Consider the following 19,938-nt stretch of genomic DNA (forward strand, 5'->3'; position numbering starts at 1 on the left):
ACAAGCAGGGGGAGAGGGAGAGGGAGAAGCAGACTCCCCACTGAGCAGGGAGCCCGAAGCGGGGCTTGATCTCAAGACCCTGGCATCATGACCTGAGCTAAAGACAGACACTTAATGACTGAGCCACGCAGGCGCCCCTGCCCATGTTAAATTCTAAAACCCATCTTCATATTGATCTGAAGGAAAGAAATCACCATAAGAGCTGACATGTACTGAGTGCATACCAGGTGTGAAACGTGATCTGTATTACTTTCTCTTCACGAAAGTGCTCTTCAAGTGCTTTACCCAGGAGAGTTCAGCATGGGACTATTTACAGAGGTGTGGGCAGAGTAGAGAGGACCAAAAGGGCTTCCTGGAGTACCCAGAGTTTAGCAACGGCAGGAAATCATAACCACGCCTGAAAGGGCAAGGGGACAGACTAGTGTCACCAAGCCAGCCTGACTAGAGCTTTGAGACATAGAAAAGAGACTGCCTGTCAGGAGGTAGAACTGTAGAATGAAGCCAAGCCAGCATCCCTGTGAGCCTGGGCCAGAATGGCCCCAGGAGGCTGATACATACCTGACCTGTCTCTCCTCCCACCTTGGATCTCCTAATAGCATCCCACTTTGGCTGAGTCCAACTGGAAGGCAGAGAGCAAGGGCCCCAGGGAAAATGGTCCACAGAAAGCAGCTCCTTGGGGAACACAGCAAGGCAAAGAAGGGCAGAAAATGGATTGAGAGATTGGGAGAGCAGCAGAGAACAACCTGCACAGTATTAGGACTCCTTTTTTCAGGTAGGGAAACTGAGGCATAGGGAAGCTAAGTCACTTGTCCAGCTAGTAAGCAACAGAGGCAGGATTCTGCTAGCTTTGGATGTGTCCTAAAGGGGAAGGCCGAGCCCACAGCCCATTTGCCTTTCCTGTCTGTCTGCACAGTACTCTGCACACAGTAGGCGTCTGATAAATGGTCAGTGAATGAAATCATGGGGAGAGGCATATTTTGGTGTAGGAGTAAGTGTTTCCTCCTCCTGTCATTGCAGGTTGCTGTCCCAAACCTCAGCGAGGCCGTGCACGATGCAGACCTGCTGGTGTTTGTCATTCCCCACCAGTTCATTAACAGAATCTGTGACGAGATCACCGGGAGAGTGCCCAAGGAAGCGCTGGGAATCACCCTCATCAAGGTAACTGGCCAGTGACCCCAGGCAGAAAAAGCATCACTGCGCTGGACGTCAGTTATGGGGGAGATTTATTTCCTCTCACTTCCAACTGTTAGAAATAGGAGCGGAAAGGGAGGTTATGGCAGTTTTTTTGTTTTCTGTTTTTTTTTAAAGATGGCTGGAAGGTAATCACAGTAACACACATCACAGGAGCTCAGGAGCTCAGCTGAGCCCCACTTCAGGCAAGGGCTGCGTTCTATCACAGCGGCTTTGAGCAGTGGCAGTGATGTGAGGATGGGCTCCTCCTGATGAGCCTTGCTGTCAGAAAGAACCGTCCAGGACATGGGTCTCAGCCTGCGTTCTGGAAATCACCGGTGGTTTGTGTTGCTGGGAATTGCATCCTTGTTAGTTTCCACTCCTGGGTATACTCCCTAAAGGGAGTTTTTAACCAGAAGTCCACAAACTACCCCCACAGGTCCCTAGACAGAATTCAGGAGGTTTCTGGACCTAAATGTGGGGAGAAAAATTACATTTTTATTCATTTTAACTTCTAACTGAAATGAGCATTGCTCTCATGTATGAATGCCAGCCACAGGCCAGACTTGCCATAACAGTAGGGATAGCAGGACCTGTGGCCCTGTTATCAATAGAAATACCAGGTATTTTCATGCCACTTTGTAATGGCTCCAAGTTATCTGAAGGTTATCATTTATGCTGATCACGACCTTGAAATTATGTTAATTGTTAAACCTGTCAAATCATCTTTTTTTAATTGCATTAATAAAACAGCACGTATTTTACTTTGTCATAAATTTGTGTGGTTTTTTTAAAACATTTTGATAACTGTTTCAATGTAATCAGCTTCCTGGGTAATCTCATGCATTTTGCTTTATGCGTATGAAATTCTGAGAATGAGTCCATAAAACTTCACCAGACTGCCCTGTGTGAGGGCCACATCATAAAAAAGGTTAAGAACCCCCTCGAGAGACTTTGTTCTCTCGAGTGGTTCATAGATGAATGTTTATGAAAGCAAACTTGAACAACTTACTTGTCAGTTATAAGTACAATGGATAAATGAATAGTAGCCTTTCATTTTTGAATACAACACAGTGGTAAATAGAAACACACCAGAACATTCATGCAGCCACATGGGTGAGTCTCTAAAATGATAGGGTATGGAGGGGGGTGGGAGGGATGGGGTGGCTGGGTGATAGACATTGGGGAGGGTATGTGCTATGGTGAGCGCTGTGAAGTGTGCAAGACTGTTGAATCACAGATCTGTACCTCTGAAACAAATAATACATTATATGTTAAAAAAAAAAAAGATAGGAGGGGAAGTATAAGGGGGAAATCAGAAGGGGAGACGAACCATGAGAGACTATGGACTCTGAAAAACAAACTGAGGGTTCTAGAGGGGAGGGGGGTGGGGGATGGGTTAGCCTGGTGATGGCTATTAAAGAGGGCACGTACTGAATGGAGCACTGGGTGTTATACGCAAACAATGAATCATGGAACACTACATCAAAAACTAATGATGTAATGTATGGGGATTATCATAACATAATAAAAAATAAAATGATAGGGTAGCACCAAACAGTACCTCATGAGTGAATGGTACAATTTTCACTTACAGGCTTTCAAAAGCAGGCATAATGGCATAACATCTTGTTTAGGGATAGCTTTATGTGGCAAAATGGTCAAGAACAGAAGGGAGCGGTGCGTACAGCCTACAGGATAGTGGTTCACCCTGGTTGGGGTGCGGACCAGTAGTGAGAAGGAGGATGGACTTGGGGAGGGACATACGGGGCTTCAGTGGTATAGGTCATGTTCTGGGTGGACTTCAGTCTCTTCCGTTTTATTGTTAACGCTTTCAACAGTGAAGACATGGTATGTATGTTACTCGTGTAAGAGCTCTTTTTCAAGTAACAAAGCGACTGTGGCATGCCTCTTTCACTTGGCGGTTTGATTTCCCCTAACTGTTGACATCCTTACAGGGCATAGATGAGGGTCCTGAGGGGTTGAAGCTCATTTCCGACATCATCCGGGAGAAGATGGGCATTGACGTCAGCGTGCTCATGGGAGCCAACATTGCCAGTGAAGTGGCTGCAGAGAAGTTTTGTGAGACCACCATCGGTGAGGTTGGCTGGGTGGGGAGCCTTGGGAGCCCAGACATTCAGTGTTTTAAAAGTACATTTGCCATTTCTGGTATCTTCTGTAGTGGACCCTTCCTCAGGTAGATATTCAGTGGGGTGGGGATTTAATGTAAGGAGGTCATCCTGTGGGACTAAAGCGTTTCAACAGCCTCCAAAATCAAAGTAAAGGCAAGGAGACCATTTGGACCTCCCATGAGCTGATAATGAATTATCAAGGTTAAACACAAAAAATGCAAAGTGGCTTATACTGAGAAGCAGGCGATGACATCCATGGAGGGGCTGCCCTGGCCTTAGAAAACCCAGATTTTTTTTTTCTTTTTACTCACAAATGGCAGTATCTGGATCCTCATTGGATTCCAGTGCTATCTAAAAATTGGTAGGAACGTGCTTGCTTTGGCAGCACATATACTAAAAATTGGAATGACAAAAATTAGTGGGAATGACCCCTGTTTTCAGGTGAATAATCCAAAACTCAATGAATAAGTTACCTGCCCCAAGGTCACATAGCCAATTTAGAACTCAGGCATGAACTTGTCCATCTTGTTTCCTAAATTAGAAAGCTCTTTCTACTCTTTCTTACACAACATTGGTATTGTGAAGATTTCTGCTGCTTTTAAAAATTCTCATGTGCTCATGTACCGTATTAAAATACTGATAGAAAAGTAATATTGCTATATTTGCACATGCTTTGCAAAAGTTTGAGTTTATTTACCACTCCAGAACTTACTTCCCTTGTCAAACATAGCAACAATGTGCATGATTTCTCCTTGCAGCTTTGTAAAAGGAAGCTCTAAGAGAAGTCAGGCTCTTTTCAGGAAGATAGAATGCGTGGGAAAAGGTAGCTTCTTTCATACACGCCTGCAAGTTAGGACATTTTTACTTCTTTTGCTTATTTCTCTTTCACTTTTAATTGCATAGATACTGCGGAAAATAGGGATGATCAGAAGAAAACCATTTCTTACATTTCATTTCCATTTTTTTCTATGTGTGCAAACTATTTACGTTTATATAAGTTACATACTGTTTTATAATTGCTTTATTTACTTAATATGTAACAACTTTCAAAGTCTGTCAACATTAATCTTCATAGCTGGATAGTATTCCAGCAACAATCCCATATATCTGGGCACTTAAAACTTTTTTTGTTTTGTTTTGAGCAATACTATCTGTGGAGAACAGAGGTATCACAAATAATATAATGAAGAAAACAAAATGGACTGTAGTCAACCCAGGTTGACATTTATAAAAATGATATATAGAGACACAGGGAAGAAAATTCAAACAGTATGAGAAAGTGTGAAATTAGAATTAAGATTGTGATTTCTCGAGCTTGGGAAGATGGTGGAGCAGGAGGACCCTGAGCTCATCCCGTCCCACATGTACAACCAGATACCATCCACATCCAAGTCAATAAACTTGAGAGGGATCCAAAGATGGGCAGAACAAACTTCACAGCGAAATAGAAGAAGCTGCATCTGACAGATTAGGAAGGTCAGAAAGGTGGAGGGAGGCTGCCCACAGGAGGGAGGGAGCTGTGTGCGTGAAGAGGGCAGAGAAAATGAGCCGTCATATCAGGGAGCTCACATGGAAACACTAATCCCCATAACATCTGGCTTTAAGAACCAGAGGGGCTGAATTCCATGAGTTTGTAAAAACAAGTGAGAATTGAACCTGGAACTCTGGAGGTCAGCTGACTCAGCACTGGGCGAGCCTGGAGGGTGAGTGATAGCTGGGTTGCTACCCTTAAAGAGACAGCAGCCTGACCAGAGAGGCAACGTAAAAATAGCAGTTTACACAATGCTGGGGGCAAGCAGGAGACAGATCTGATCATACTGATTTTGAAGCATGTTGGGGGACTTCTCTGAAAATGAGGGCTCTGACAGGTGCCATTTTTTGCTTCCACCCCCAGCATAAACACAGAGCCACAGGTGAAAGGCAGGGCTGCACAGATACTTGGAGCCTCTGCCCCAGGGCTCAGTGCAAATTAAAGTGTGTGCCCTGCCCAGCCACTGGGTGCACAGCTGTCTCCTCGCATAGCCCCCAGCCATCACATCATGCTCAGCTGCATGCCCCCAGCTACCATCACACATCATGCCATGTGCCCCCAGCCACCATTACACACTGGGCCCAACTACACCCAACCATCATCACATGCTTTGCCCAGCCTCACGCCCCCAGCCACCCCTGTGAGCAGCTCCCGGCCACGGTGGCACTTCGGGGGATCCGGCATAGGACTAGAGACGCAACACAAATTTTGCTAACACCACCACCCCACTCCCAAGTTCCCCAGTGGGTATGTCCCCTCAGAGCTGGCCTGACTGGGTCCCACTAACACCAGAGAGAGCAAGCGCAGCCCACAAAGGCAGAGAATCAGTGCCGACAACTGCACTGAAAGGAAAAGTGACTCAGACATGACAGCAGGACATGAGCAACACACACAGGATGCTCTCCTGGAGTGCCAGGTTCTGGTGAACAGGAGATACGCACTGCAGGGACTCCTCTGCATAAAGTCACTGCATGCAAGAGAGAAGACACAGCTGACTTTCTTCACACACACAGACAGAGAGAGGCAGACAAACTGAGGAGACAGAAAAATGAAATGAAAGAAGAGGACAAGGCCACGGCCAGAGATCTAAGCAAAATAGTACAAGTAAATTGCCTGATAGAGAATTTAAAGCAGTGATCATAAGGATCCTCACTGGACTTGAGAAAAGTGGAAGACATGAATGAAATGCTTAATGCAGTGATAAGGAATAACATAGAGATAAAGGGCTCAATAAATGAAATGGGAAACATGCCTGATGGAATGAGCAGCAGCAGGATGGAAGAAACAGAGGAACGAATTAGTGACCTGGAAATGGAAAGTATTCGAGCTGAACAAAAGAGAGAGAAAAGAATTATGCAAAAGGAGAATAGACTTAGAGAACTCAGTGACTCCATTAAATATAGTAACATTTGTATTATAGGAGTCTCAGAAGAAGAAGAGAGAGAAAAGGGGGCAGAAATTTTATTTGAAGAAATAATGGCTAAAAATTTCCCTAATCTGGGGGAAGGAAACAGATATCCAAATCCAGAAGGCACTGAGAACCCCCATCAAAATCAACAAAAGCAGAGGTGCCTGGGGGGCAGTCAGTTAAGTGTCTGACTCTTGGTTTTGGCTCAGGTTATGACCTCAGTGTCATGAGATCGAGCCGTGCATCTGGCTCTGCACTCAGTGCAGAGTCTGCTTGAGATTCTCTCTCTCCTTCTCCCTCTGCCCCTCCCCCTGCTCGCTCACTGTTTTCTCTCTCTCTCTCAAACAAATAATCTTTTTAAAAAAATCAACAAAAGCAAATCCACACCAAAACATATTGTGATTAAATTTGCAAAATAAAGTTATAAAAAAATCTTAAAAGCAGCAAGATAAAAGAAGTCAGTAACTTACAAGGGAAAACCCATAAGGCTAACAGAAAATTTTCAACAGAAATTTGGCAAGCCAGAAGGGAGTGGCATGATATATTCAAAGTGCTGAATGGGAAAAATCTGCAGCCAAGAATGCTCTAGCCAGCAAGGCTGTCGCTCAGACTAGAAGGAAAGATAAACAGTTTCCCAGACAAACAAAACTAAAACTAAAGGAGTTTGTGACCACTAAACCAGCCTTGCAAGAAATATTAAAGGGGACCCTTTGAGTGGAAAAGAGAGACCGAAAGTGACAGTATAAAGGGAGGAAACACAAAAGCAGGAAAAATGAATATTTCTGTAAAAAATCAAAGAACTCAAGAAAAAAAAGGATATAAAATATAGTAACATATACCTAAAACATAGGGAGAAGAGGAGAAAAGAATATGTTCAAATTTAAACAACTATCAACATAATATAGACTGCTATATGCAGAAGAGGCTATATACAAACCTGCTGGTAACCATATATCAAAAACCACTAATAAATATGCAAAGAATAAAGAGAAAGAAATCCAGACATATCACTGAGGAAAATCAGCAAAACATGAAAGAGAGAAAGACAGTAAAGGATCAGAGAAAATCTTCAGAAACAACCACAAAACAAGTAATAAAATAGCAATAAATACATATCTGTTATTACTTTGAATGTAAATGGACTAAATGCTCCAATCAAAAGTCATAAGGTATCAGAATGGATTAAAAACAAAAAGACCCATCTATATGCTGCCTACAAAAGACTCATTTTAGACTTAAAGACACCTGCAGATTGAAAGTGAGGGGGTGGAGAATCATGTATCCTGCAAATGGATGTCAAAAGAAAGCTGGAGTAGCAATACTTATATCAGACAAAATAGACTTTAAAAAACAAAGATTGTAACAAGAGACAAAGAAGGACACTACAATCTTAAAGGGGACAATCCAACAAGAAGATATAGCAATTGTAATTATGCACCCAACATAGGAGCACCCAAATACATAAAAACAGTTAATAACAATCAAAGGAAATAATCAATAATAATACAGTAATAGTAGGGGACTTTAACACCCCCACTTACATCAGTGGACAGATCATCTAAACAAAATCAACAAGGAAACAATGGCGTTGAATGACACACTGGAACAGATGGATTTAACAGATATATTCAGAACATCCCATCCTAAGACATCAAAATACACATTCCTTTCAAGTACACATGGAGCATTCTCTACAGTAGATCACATATTAGCCCACAAAGCAGGCCTCAACAAGCAGAAGAGGATTTTAAGTCATACTATGTACCTTTTCTGACCACAACACTATGAAACTAGAACTCAACCACAAGAAAAAATATGGAAAGACCACAAATACATGGAGGTTAAATAACATGCTACTAAATAATGAATGGGTCCACCAGGAAATCGAAGAAATAAAAAGATGATACAAATGAAAATGAAAACAAAATAGTCCAAAACCTTTGGGATTCAGCAAAAGCGGTCCTAAGAGGGAAGTAAATAGCAATACAGGCCCAGCTCAAGAAGCAAGAAAAATCTCAAATAAACAATATAAGCTTAGACCTAAAGGATCTAGAAAAAGAACAACCAACAAAACCTAAAACCAGCAGAAGGAAGGAAATAATAAAGATTACAGCAGAAATAAATGATGTAGAAACTAAAAAAAAAAAGAAAGAAAGAAAAAAAATAGAACAGATCAATGAAACCAGAAGCTGGCTCTTTGGAAAAAAAAAATGAAATTGATAAACCTCTAGCCAGACTTATAAAGAAAAAAAGAGAAATGACACAAATAAAATCACAAATGAGAGAGGAGAAATAACAACCACAACAACACAGAAATAACAAACAATTAGAAGAGAATATTATGAAAAACTATATGCCAACAACCTGGAAGAAATGGATAAATTCCTAGAAACAAACTATCAAAACTGAAACAGGAATAAGGAGAAAACTTGGGACAGACCAATAACCAGCAAAGAAATTGAAACAAGTAAAAAAAACTCACAACAAATAAATGTCTAGGACCAGATGGCTTCACAGGTGAATTCTACCAAACATTTAAAGAAGAGTTGATGCATATTCTTCTTAACCTATTCAAAAAAAAAAAAAAAGAAGAGGAAGGAAAACTTCCAGGTTCATTCTGTGAGGCCAGTATTACCCTGACACCAAAACCAAACAAAGATACCACTAAAAAAGAGAACTACAGGCCAATATCCCTGATGAACATGGATGCAAAAATTCTCAACAAAATACTAGCAAACCAAATTCAACAGTACATTAAACAAATTATTCACCACGATCAAGTTGAGATTTATTGGGTTGCAGAGTTGGTTCATTATTTGCAAATCAATCAGTGTAATCATATTAATAAGAGAAAGGATAAGAACCATATGATCATTTCAATAGATGCCAAAAAAAAGCATTCAACAAAGCACAGCATCTATTCATGATAAAAACCCTCACACAGCAGGTTTAGAGGGAACATGCCTCAACATAATAAAGGTCATATATGAAAAACCCACAGCTAACATCATCCTCAATGGGGAAAAATTGAGAGCTTTTCCTCTAAGATGAGGAACAAGACAAGAGTGTTCACTTTTACCACTTTTATGCAACATAGTACTGGAAGTCCTAGCCACAGCAAGCAGACAAGAAAAAGAAATAATAGGAATCCAAATCAAACTTTGATGATTTGCAGATGACATGCTACTGTATATAGAAAACCTGAAAGACCACCAAAAAACTGGTAGAACTGATAAATGACTTCAGTAAAATTGCAGGATACAAAATCAGTGTACAGAAATCTGTTGTATTTCTGTACACCAATAATGAAGCAGTAGAAAGAGAAATTAAGAAAGCAATCCCATTTATAATTGCACTACAAATAATAAGATACCTAGGAACAAACCTAACCAGAGGTGAAAAACCTGTATTCTGAAAACTATATGACACTGATGAAAGGAATTGAAGATGACATAAAGAAATGGAAAAACATTCCATGCTCATAGATTGGAAGGGCAAATATTGTTAAGATGTCTATACTACTCAAAGCAATCTCCATATTCAGTGGAATCCCTATCAAGATACCAACAACATTTTTCACAGAACTAGAATAAACAATCTTAAAATTCATATGGAACCACAAAAGACCCCGAATAGCCAAAATAATCTTGAAAAAGTAAAGCAAAACTGGAGGAATCACAATCCTGGACTTCAAGTTATATTACAAAGCAGTAATAATCAAATCAGTATGGTATTAGTACAAAAATAGACAAAGATCAATGGAACAGAATAGAAAACTCCGAAATAAACCCACAATTACATGGCCAATTAATCTTTGACAAAGCAGGAAAGAATATCCAATGGGAAAAAGATAGTCTCTTCAACAAACAGTTTTGGGAAAACTTGAGAGCAACATGCAAAAGAATGAAAGTGGACCACTTTCTTACATCATACACAAAAATCAATTCAAATGAATTAAAGACCTCTAAATGTGAGACCTGAAACCATAAAAATCCTAGAAGAGAGCAGAGGCAGTAACTTCTTTGACATCGGCCATAGCAACTTTTTTCTGGATATGTCTCCTGAGGCAAGGGAAACAAAAGGAAAAATAAACTATTGGGACTGCATCAAAATAAAAAGCTTCTACACAGTGAAGGAAACAATCAACTAAGCAAAAAGGCAACCTACAGAATGGGAGAAGATATTTACAAATGACAGATCAGGTAAAGGGTTAGTATCCAAAATATATAAAGAACTTAATAGCACTCAACACCCAAAAACCAAATAATCCAATTGAAAAAATGAGCAGAAGACTTGAACAGATACTTCTTCAAAGAAGACATCCAGATGGCCAATAGACACATGAAAAGATGCTCAATATCACTTATCATCAGGGAAATCAAAACTACAATGGGATATCACCTCACACCCGTCAGAATGGCTAAAATCAACAACACAAGAAACAACAGTGTTGGCAAGGATGTGGAGAAAGGGGAACCATCTTGCACCATTAGTGGGAATGCAAACTGGTGCAACCACTGTGGAAAACAGTATGGAGGTTCCTCAAAAAGTTCAAAATATGGGGAGCCTGGGTGACTCAGTTGGTTAAATGTCTGACTTTGTGTTTTGGCTCAGGTTATGATCTCAGGGTCGTGAGATTGAGCCCTGCATCTAGCTCCACGCTGAGCTGGCGGGATCTGTTTGAGATTGTTTCCCGCTCTACCCCCTCCCCCAAAATAAATAAAATCTTAAAAAAAAAAAAGTTAAAAATAGAACTGCTCTACAATCCAACAATCACTCCTGGGTATTTACCCTAAAAATATAAGAACATTAATTCAAAGGTATACATGCACCCCTATGTTTATAGCAGCATTATTTATAATAGGCAAGTTATGGAACCAGCTCAAGTGTCCACAGATTGATGAATGGACAAAGATGTGGCACACACACACACCCACACCACAGTGGAATATTACTCAGCCATAAAGAATGAACTCTTGCCATTTGCAACAACATGGATGGATGGAGCTAGAAAGTATTATGCTAAGTAAAATAAGTCAGTTGGCAGAAGATAAATGCCATATGATTTCCCTCATGTGGAATTTATGAAACAAACAAAAAACAAGCAAAGGGAAAAAATAAGAGAGACAAATCAAGAATCAGACCCTTAAGTATAGAGAACAAACTGATAGTTACCAGAGGAGCAGTAGTGGGGGAAATGGGTAAATGGATGATAGAGATTAAGGAGGGCACTTGTGATGAGCACCAGGTGATGTATGGAAGTGTTGAATCACTATATCATACACCTAAAACTAAATATAAAACTGTATGTTAACTAGAATTAAAATAAAAACTTTTTAAAAAGTTAAAAACAAAAATCCACAGCAAATCTTAAGGTATCTACTAAGAAAATCGAGATTCAGGGAGTTATAGTGACTTACCCAAGATTATACAGCTAGTCATTGGTGGAATCAAGATTTGGATCAGGATTGTCTGACTTCAAGCTCATCTAAAGACGCCATATAATGGTGTCCTTTTTTAGTTGGTTCCTAACTCACCGGTGACTTGGGATCATTCCTGTGAAGGTACAAGGGCTTACCAATTTCTGTGCCCACCTCTTGAGCTCTTCTGCATGGAAAGGGGCCTGGTTCTGTTCACATAGAGATCCATGGGGTTTCCAGGAAATCACAGGCCAGTAGAGCAGGAAGGAACCTCGTGTCATCCAGACCATCCCCTGCTTTACAGATGAATGAGTTACTTATACAAGATCACACAGGCAGAGGGAAATAGTCTTGAATCTGCTCTCTACCTAACACTGCCTTAGGAAGAAATTGTGAACTTTGCTGGTGGATCTCATTTATTCATCAAATTGTTTAGCAGATTTGAGCCATTTATATAAAATCATGAGATTAGTCAATTTTAATCAAATACAGTATGAAATAGCCAAGGATAGGTCTGTTGTGCAAACATCCTCCAGGCTCAATTACCAAATGGCCAGCGTCTCACATTTATCACCAGAAGCATTAAATTTCTTATATAACTTATTTTCTATGCCAGCATTTTGAGCAGTAAGAAATAAGGGAAAATGTAATCTGTTCTTGTCACAGAAATTGTTACATGAAAAAGGAAAAACACATCAAAAATTTCCACATCCATTCTCCAGACTGAAAACATGGTGTTCCTCCATAATAGCAATAGCATCCTTAAAAAAAAAAAAAAAAAAAAATTGTAATTTCCCTCCCTCTTCCCGAAGGGAATCCCTGTTAGCAGTTTCCAAGTATCCTTCCAGGAAAAAAAATTGTCATATACTAGCCTATATATAGGTTTTATTCTTTCACAGTTAATTCTTTTATCCACCTGTGATTTTAATGTAGCCTGTGAAATTATATAATTACTTTTATTAAATTGGCAATCAGTTTTAGCAATCAGTTGGTTGGAAATGGCTGGTTGCCCTAATCATTCTGTAAGGCTGAGGTACCATCTCCAATCCTTGATTGAAACCAGTGTCTACCTATAGAGTTTTGGCTAGAATTTTTATGTACCTCTAAGCCATGTTCATTGTAGGAAAGCTTCTAGTTGGGCACATTAGGCTCTTTTGTAAAGACAGACAAATGCACAGAAGTTACGTCTCTTGCCCTCTGGCTTCTGTTATCCAATGTGTCCACTGCCTTCTCTGTGGATTGGATTGCGGTTGGCAACAGTGACCTGAATTAAATTAAGTAAAACATTGAAAAGGAGATAAAACCCAAAGGTGATATTTTCTAAATTGTCTTAAATAACCTGAACTTAACCATGAGGAAATAACAGACAAGCCCAAAGTAAAAGACATGTTACAAAACAACTGGCTTGCACTCTTCAAAAATGTCCATGTCATGAAAGACAACGAAAGATTAAAGAGTGTCCTGGATTAAAGAAGATTCGAGAGAGACGTGCCTGCCAAATGCAGTAGGATCCTGGGTTGGGGGAGGGAAGGTTGCCATGAAAGACAGCACTGCACTAATAGGCGAGATTGGAATGTGAGTTGTATATTAGATAATTTTCCAACATTAAATTTCCTGCATTTGATAATTTTACTGTGGTTAATCCAGATCTCCTTTCTTGATGACATTAGCAACCAACTCATTCTTAGTTAAGGTAGATTCAGGAGTTTTAGCCCCCTGGAATCTTCTGTGGAGGAAGAAGAGAAAACAGCCTTGTTTTTCAGTAGCTTGTAAAGATACTGACATGGTGAACTGTGGTGCCCCCTTGCGGTGAGAGTTCCCTTCATTCTCGGGACTGACTTCAAGAACTGGAGACTTTCTCCCCTGTCACCTCACAAATATTTTTCAAAGCCTATTATGTATCCAGCATCTGCTAGATGTTGAGGGTACATAAGTTCCTTGGGAGCTTCCAAGCACACACACAAATAAAGAGGGTTTGAAGGTGTCCTATTACATAGGTTGATTATCTCTAAAACTTGGCATGAAACAGAAGGGAGGTGTCCCTGTCTTTGGTTCATATTGAGTTTGGGGCCGCCCTTCCCCATGGCTGTTGGACATTACTCGTTCTGGACCAGATGGTCTGGGTCCCTGCTTCCCTCATCACTACTTATGATTGGTAATAATACAGTTAGTGCTTTCCTAGCTGTGACTTAAAATAATAATTTTTTTTAAAAGTACACCTGAGAAAAAGTGAGATCGCAGTAAATCAAGCCCACCTCTCTGAGGGACGCTGTGTATAATTTGCAGCCGCAGAGGACCCGACAGACCCCACCTGTATCAGTGGCCGTGGAGAGTGCCCTTCTCCCTGCCTGTTTTGTCTGTCAGATTGCTCACAGCAGCATCTCGCTTCGAGCTCTAGACAGCTGGATTAGTGACCTGAGTGAGGGGCTTGTCTGTGGTGCTCATGATTGTCCTTTGTGTTGGAGCACTGAGCAGTGGCCCATGGTGAGGGACACAGGAGAAAGACAGTAATGATGTCATGATGTGGAGGCTGGGGGCTAGTTTACTCAACCCAGGTGATGAAATAGTGTTGCACAGAATCACCCACATGGTCTGGTGGACTGTTTGAAAAGGGAAGAGGAGAGTTTGCTCAAACGGGACACAGTTCTAATATTTGGAGAACTCAACTAAATAATAGATAACAGCAATGCTTGTAGAATAGAAAATGTGTTTCTAAGTGTTGGGTGTAGAGATTTTAAACATTTTATTATGGACAGTGTCTTAAAAGGAGAGGCAGAACAGTGTCATGAGCCCCATGTATCCATCATCCATCTTCCACTCTCCCCTGGATTATTTTGACATTGTATAACTTATGCGTGTAATCATAATTGTTGACAGTCATCTTTTTTTCTTCACTGGAAGAATACAGCTCTGTGATGTTTATTTGGGTTTTGCTGGTTTATCTCGCCACCCCCCCCACCCCGCAAGGAAGCATAGCATAGAGTCAGAGCGTGGGCCTTGGAGCCATAGTACCTGGGTTAGAATTGGGCTCCGCCTTCTGCCGTGTGACCCTGGGCAAGCTGGTAAACCTCTCTGGGCCTCCTGTCTGTAAATGGGCAAATACAGTCCTAAGTGTGTGTCGGCCGTCCCCATCGTTACTCTATAGGACCTCTGTGTGCACTAATAGGCTGTTTTCACACCTGCTTCTTATTTAACCCCACAATAATCCTGAGGGTGCCATAGTATTTTACTCGTGAGGAAGCTGAACCTGAAGTAGGTGAAATCAGAGGTTTGCAGACTTGTCTGCAGGAGTCATCTGGGGAGCTTCAAAAGTTAACTGAGGCCTGCTCCACCACGGAGACTGATTTAATCGGCCTGGGATGTGGCCGGGCATTGGTATCATTAACGATCCCCAGGTGACTGTAAGGTGCAGAGACACGTGTGGGAACACGCTTGGGAACCTAGAGGCGGGCAAAGCCCCAGTACTGTAGTCCTGAGTGAAGCTTTCTGCCATCATTGTGTGCCGACATTGGCATGGGAGCCAGGACGTGGCTGGGAAGGTTTATCATCTGGTTTCCAGGGCCTCCCAGAGCCGAGCCCCACCCCACACCCTCACTCATCAGAGCAGATTTCACACCAGGCATTATGCGGAAAGTTTCGTTTGTGTTTGTCTTAGTTTTCATCCCAAGTCCCTAGACAAAACAAAAGAAGGGAAAGTAGAAACTACAGAGGCTCCATCCCATTCCAGGGCCTGTCTCAGGGGACAGGATGTAGCAGTAGCAAAAACCAGTATTCTTTGAATGCATTTCCATCTTCGCCTGGTCAGTCAATGAAAAAAGTTGTTGATGTTTGTATCAGTTCTGTATCGCCATAGTGATGCTAAGTATCGATCACAGAATCTCAGTGGCATACAAAGTAAGCACAGCTAACATCTGTGGGTCCCCTGTGGGTGGGCTGCTCTGGGCTGGAGCTGCTGGGCTGGGTGGCTCTTCCTTAAGGGCCCAATGGGCTAGCCAGGGAATGTTCTCTCACTGAAGGCAGAGGTACAAGGAAACCAGCCCTACTTCTGCACAAGTGGGCTGGAAGTATCCCCTGGGTCATGTCTGCTCATGTCCTGTTGACCAAAGCAAATCACATGACTGAGCCCAAAGTTAAGGGGTAGGGAAATATGCCCCATTTGCTTTGAGTCCAAGCACGTCACATGGTCAAGCCTAACATGAGTGGAAGGGAATGCACTCTTTTCCAGTGGAAAGGACAGGGTGGGTGGTTTTGAACGGGAATCTGTTACAAATGAAAACCTGGAAGTTGCCTTCGTAAGTGTTTATGGTAGCAGAAAGTTGCAACAGTTTTAGGGATTAAACATAGAAAGATACTTAGATAAAAAAGAACACATATACACAGTAAAACACAAAGCAGCTATTTAAAATGATGTAGCAAATATGTCATTGAAAATTATTCATGCCACAAAATGGGGGAAAGCAGATTATGAAATGTTATGTTGCCAATTCTGAGAAGAACTATGTATATTCATATTTCAGTAGGTTAAAGATGCGTGCCAAATTGCTAATGATCGTCTGTGGGAGAATTATGGAATACTTTTATTTTCTATTTCTACTCCTGAATTTTCTGCACTTTCTGTGGTGAATATACATTACTTATTCCAATAAGAAAAACATTCGAAACTGTTAGATGTGGAAGTTAAGATTAAGCATTCTTATTAATTCTTTCTAACCTGTCAATAGGCACCAAAATAATGGAGAACGGCCTTCTCTTCAAAGAGCTTCTGCAGACTCCAAATTTTCGCATTACTGTGGTTGACGACGCAGACACTGTCGAACTTTGTGGTGCTCTTAAGGTAAAGTCGGCCTTGTTACTTCTGCTCAAGGAGAGGAGCTAATCATGCCCGGGTCACTGTCCGAATTATCAAATCCAATCCTGAAGAGTGGGCTCTGTGTTCTGTGCTTGTACTTGAGAGAAGAATACTGAATTGAGAGCCTTGTGTATCACTTCCTGCTTTGCCTCAGCCTGTCCTGGGTGGTTGGACTTCCTCTTCCAGGCCGCTTTGCTTTCATTTGTAAATTGGGGGCGGCGGGGTTGGGACATGTGGTGTTTTGTTGTTTGGGAAATTGGCAGCATTGATATTTAAAAAGCATGGAGGGTACCTTGATTGTAGAGTTTCACAGGGGACCAAAGCATTCTTTTTTTCTCCCCCACTATGAATTCATATATTTCTCTTACACATTGTCTTGAGTGGGGAAGGGACTTACTCCCTCTGAATTATGGTACTCCTTTGGTTTGATGGCTTGGCTGGTTGTTCTTTTTAAAGGGAAAACAGTCTGCTGCTGACAAAGGCTTTTCTAGGAATAGTTTTATCTTTATCCGTAAAGGGAAATGGTCAGTGAAAGAAGCAGCTTCTGTTAGCCGGTGGCTTGGGAGGGTAGAGGGAAGTTTCCACATGGGCTCCTGACCTGTTCCACTTGGCCTGTGGAAGTCTTCTTGGTGGGGGGGAGGGGGACTCTCTAGCCTGATGCTGGGAAACAGCCAGTGGGAAGCTGGGCTACACTCTCTGATCCTTCCCCCCGCCCCCAACTGGAATCAGCTGCCTTCTTAAAAAAAAAAAAAGCCTCGATGTGAATGAATGCCCCCCTTTGAGGCACTTTTGAGTCTTTTCTTTTGTAGCAAAAGCCGCTTTTCAGGAATTTGAGCACCTCAGGAAGGAAGTCAGGCAATCGGGCTTGGGCTTAGGCTTTGTCAGGTAAAATTTGCAAAGATAGAAAGTATGCTGCAAAGACGAGAATCCAAAGAATGCCTTCCCGTTCTTTGTCTCGATTGTACATACGTCCTTTTTTCTCATCAGAGTTTAAAACCACTTTGTAGAATTCATATCGCATGTGTTTGTGTGGTCACATGTCCCTGTAAATGAGGATTTTAAGAAGGAAAGCCAGTGAAAGGCTCGGGCTCCCCCAGGGGCAGCACACGACCCCATTTTTGAGTGTGGGGGGGCATTCTTCACGTTACGGGCAGGCCCTCTTACACAGTTAAGGCACGGGCTTTGGCTGCCTTGTGTGTTTTTTGGGTTGAGATTTTTATGTGCTTTTAATAGTCCTTCATTAAACTAATGACCACTTGACAGCAGGGGCATCATGAACGCCTAATTGCTCAGCACCAGCCTGTGTTGCTCCAAAACAGTTTTTAAGTGACTGGATATTTTTGGTGGTGGTTGGAGAAGCTGTGAGATCCTGCCCAGAACAAAGAGGGCTTGGGGGAGAAGAAAGATTCTAGATGGAGGGTTCTGGAAAAGATTCAGCTAATGGGACCTCATGCTGGTTTTGTGTCTGAACTTAGACTGGCTTTTCATTTTTGTTGGCAGGAAACCTGTAAGTGGATCTGTGCCTGCTACCGGGACAGAGCATGGTTCGTGGGGGGCAGAGACAGATGGGGGTGGAGGACCATTTATCTTCCTTCCTCTGGCTATCCTTTGAAACAGCGTCAGTTACCGTCATTCCTGTTGGCTTGCATCAGAGCTGGGATTTTTGGAAACTGAGAAATGGGCATTTTTGGCTGTAACTGAGTCTAACCGTTTGGTCATAGAGATAAGGAGACAGAGATCCAGAGAGATTAAATCGCTCAAATGTAGCAAATACGGACACAGTTGGAGTGTGAATGCAGGTTCCAAGAATCTTAGTCTTGTGTTCTTTGGTTACTATGTACAGCCTGACTTTTTTGGTTTGTGTCCAGTTGAATAAAATGAAGCCCTCCCTTGTCAGAGGCTGCCAAGGCAAGGACAATTGGACATCGTTTCTTTTATTACATAACTAATAGTTTGTTGTTTTTTCTGATTATAAAAATAGTGCACATTCATTGTGCTTCACACAGCAGAAGGGTGTAAAGAAAGTGAAAATGACCGATAATCCCTACATCCTCAGATCACCACTGTTGATGTTTTTTCTATACCCTTCCAGTCTTTTTAGTGAGTGCACATTATATATGTGGCCCCTTTTAAAAACAAAAACTGGATCTTACTGTTCAAATAGTTTGACATGTTTTACTCTTTCACATTAAATTAATAGTCTTCAGTAATCTCCATTCTAGCAATCAAAGAAATGTACACTCTTTTTTGATGCTCAAAAACATGAGGGCACTTGAGTTACCAAAAAAAGAAAAGGCAACAGCTCACTACAAGGAGAAAACCAAAAAGAAACTGTAAAGGTTTTATGCAAAATCATTTTGTAACAGTGCATTTTACTGCCTTCAGAATGTCCTTTACCCCTGACCTGTATTAATCTCCAGTAAGGGAATATCTTTTTTAAATATCCACTTTATTTAAGCCTAATTCATGTACATTAAACTGTATCTGTGTAAAGTACCTAATACAGTGGGTTGTTTTTTTTTTAAAGATTTTATTTATTCATTTGTGAGAGAGAGAGAGAACAAGCAGAGGGAGAGGCAGAGGGAGAGGGAGAAGCAGACTCCCTGCTGAGCAAGGAGCCGGATGTGGGACTCGATCCCAGGACCCTGGGATCATGACCTGAGCTGAAGGCAGACGCTTAACCATCTGAGCCACCCAGGCGCCCAATACAGTGGGTTTTAACAGTTGTGTGCATATACCCTGAAAATCACCACCATAATACAGAACATTTCCATCATCCCCAAGCGATTCTTTGTGTCCCTTTTCAGTCCCTACCCCAGCCAGGCAGCCACTGATCTGCCTTTGTACACTACAGTTTGCATTTTCTAGAACTTTCGTAATGGAGTTGTACTGTATCTACTGTTCTACATGTGGCTTCTTTCACTGAGGGTGTATTTTTGTTTGTTTTAATGTAAATTTTAAGTGGCACTCCTTACAGAAAAGCACAAAAATCGTAACTGTAGAGTTCAACTTACCATTTTTAACAGATGCTTTATCAGGATTAGGTTTCATTAACAGAGACCCAAGATGATAGTGGCTGAACACAGTAGAAGTTAATTTCTTTCTTACGTAAAAAATCCTGAATCCATGTGATAGCTCCATTCTACAGAATTCTCAGGGACCCAGGCTCCTTCCGGCTCACAAGGGTAGGCCCTTGTCCTAATGTTCTAAAATGGTGACCAGAGTTCCAACCGTCACGTCTTCCTCCCAGGCATTAGGGTGGGAAAAAAGAAAGGGTAAAGGGCACGTGACAGCTGTCCTTTAGGGCAGGTTCTGGGGAGCCACAATGTAATAAATTTGGCTTCATCTCAATGGGCAGTACTTAATTGTGTGACTATACCTAGCTGCAAGAGACATTGGGAAATGTTTTTTTTTTCCCCCCCTCTTGG

At 41.6% G+C, this 19,938-nt stretch overlaps 1 protein-coding gene across 1 annotated transcript in view; it reads left to right on the forward strand.

The window, feature by feature from the left end:
* Positions 1 to 19,938, forward strand: part of GPD1L (glycerol-3-phosphate dehydrogenase 1 like) — a 57,799-nt gene that overhangs the window by 22,830 nt on the left and 15,031 nt on the right. The window contains exons 3-5 of the mRNA XM_025883416.2: positions 1,018 to 1,158; positions 3,129 to 3,267; positions 16,383 to 16,495. Of these exons, the coding sequence (XP_025739201.1) occupies positions 1,018 to 1,158; positions 3,129 to 3,267; positions 16,383 to 16,495 (393 nt within the window). The remainder of the gene's footprint in view (positions 1 to 1,017; positions 1,159 to 3,128; positions 3,268 to 16,382; positions 16,496 to 19,938) is intronic.

The sequence above is a fragment of the Callorhinus ursinus genome, unplaced genomic scaffold, assembly GCF_003265705.2.
Source record: "Callorhinus ursinus isolate GAN/ISIS: 27379988/994484 unplaced genomic scaffold, GSC_fseal_2.0 scaffold1, whole genome shotgun sequence".
In the NCBI taxonomy this organism is placed as follows: domain Eukaryota; kingdom Metazoa; phylum Chordata; class Mammalia; order Carnivora; family Otariidae; genus Callorhinus; species Callorhinus ursinus.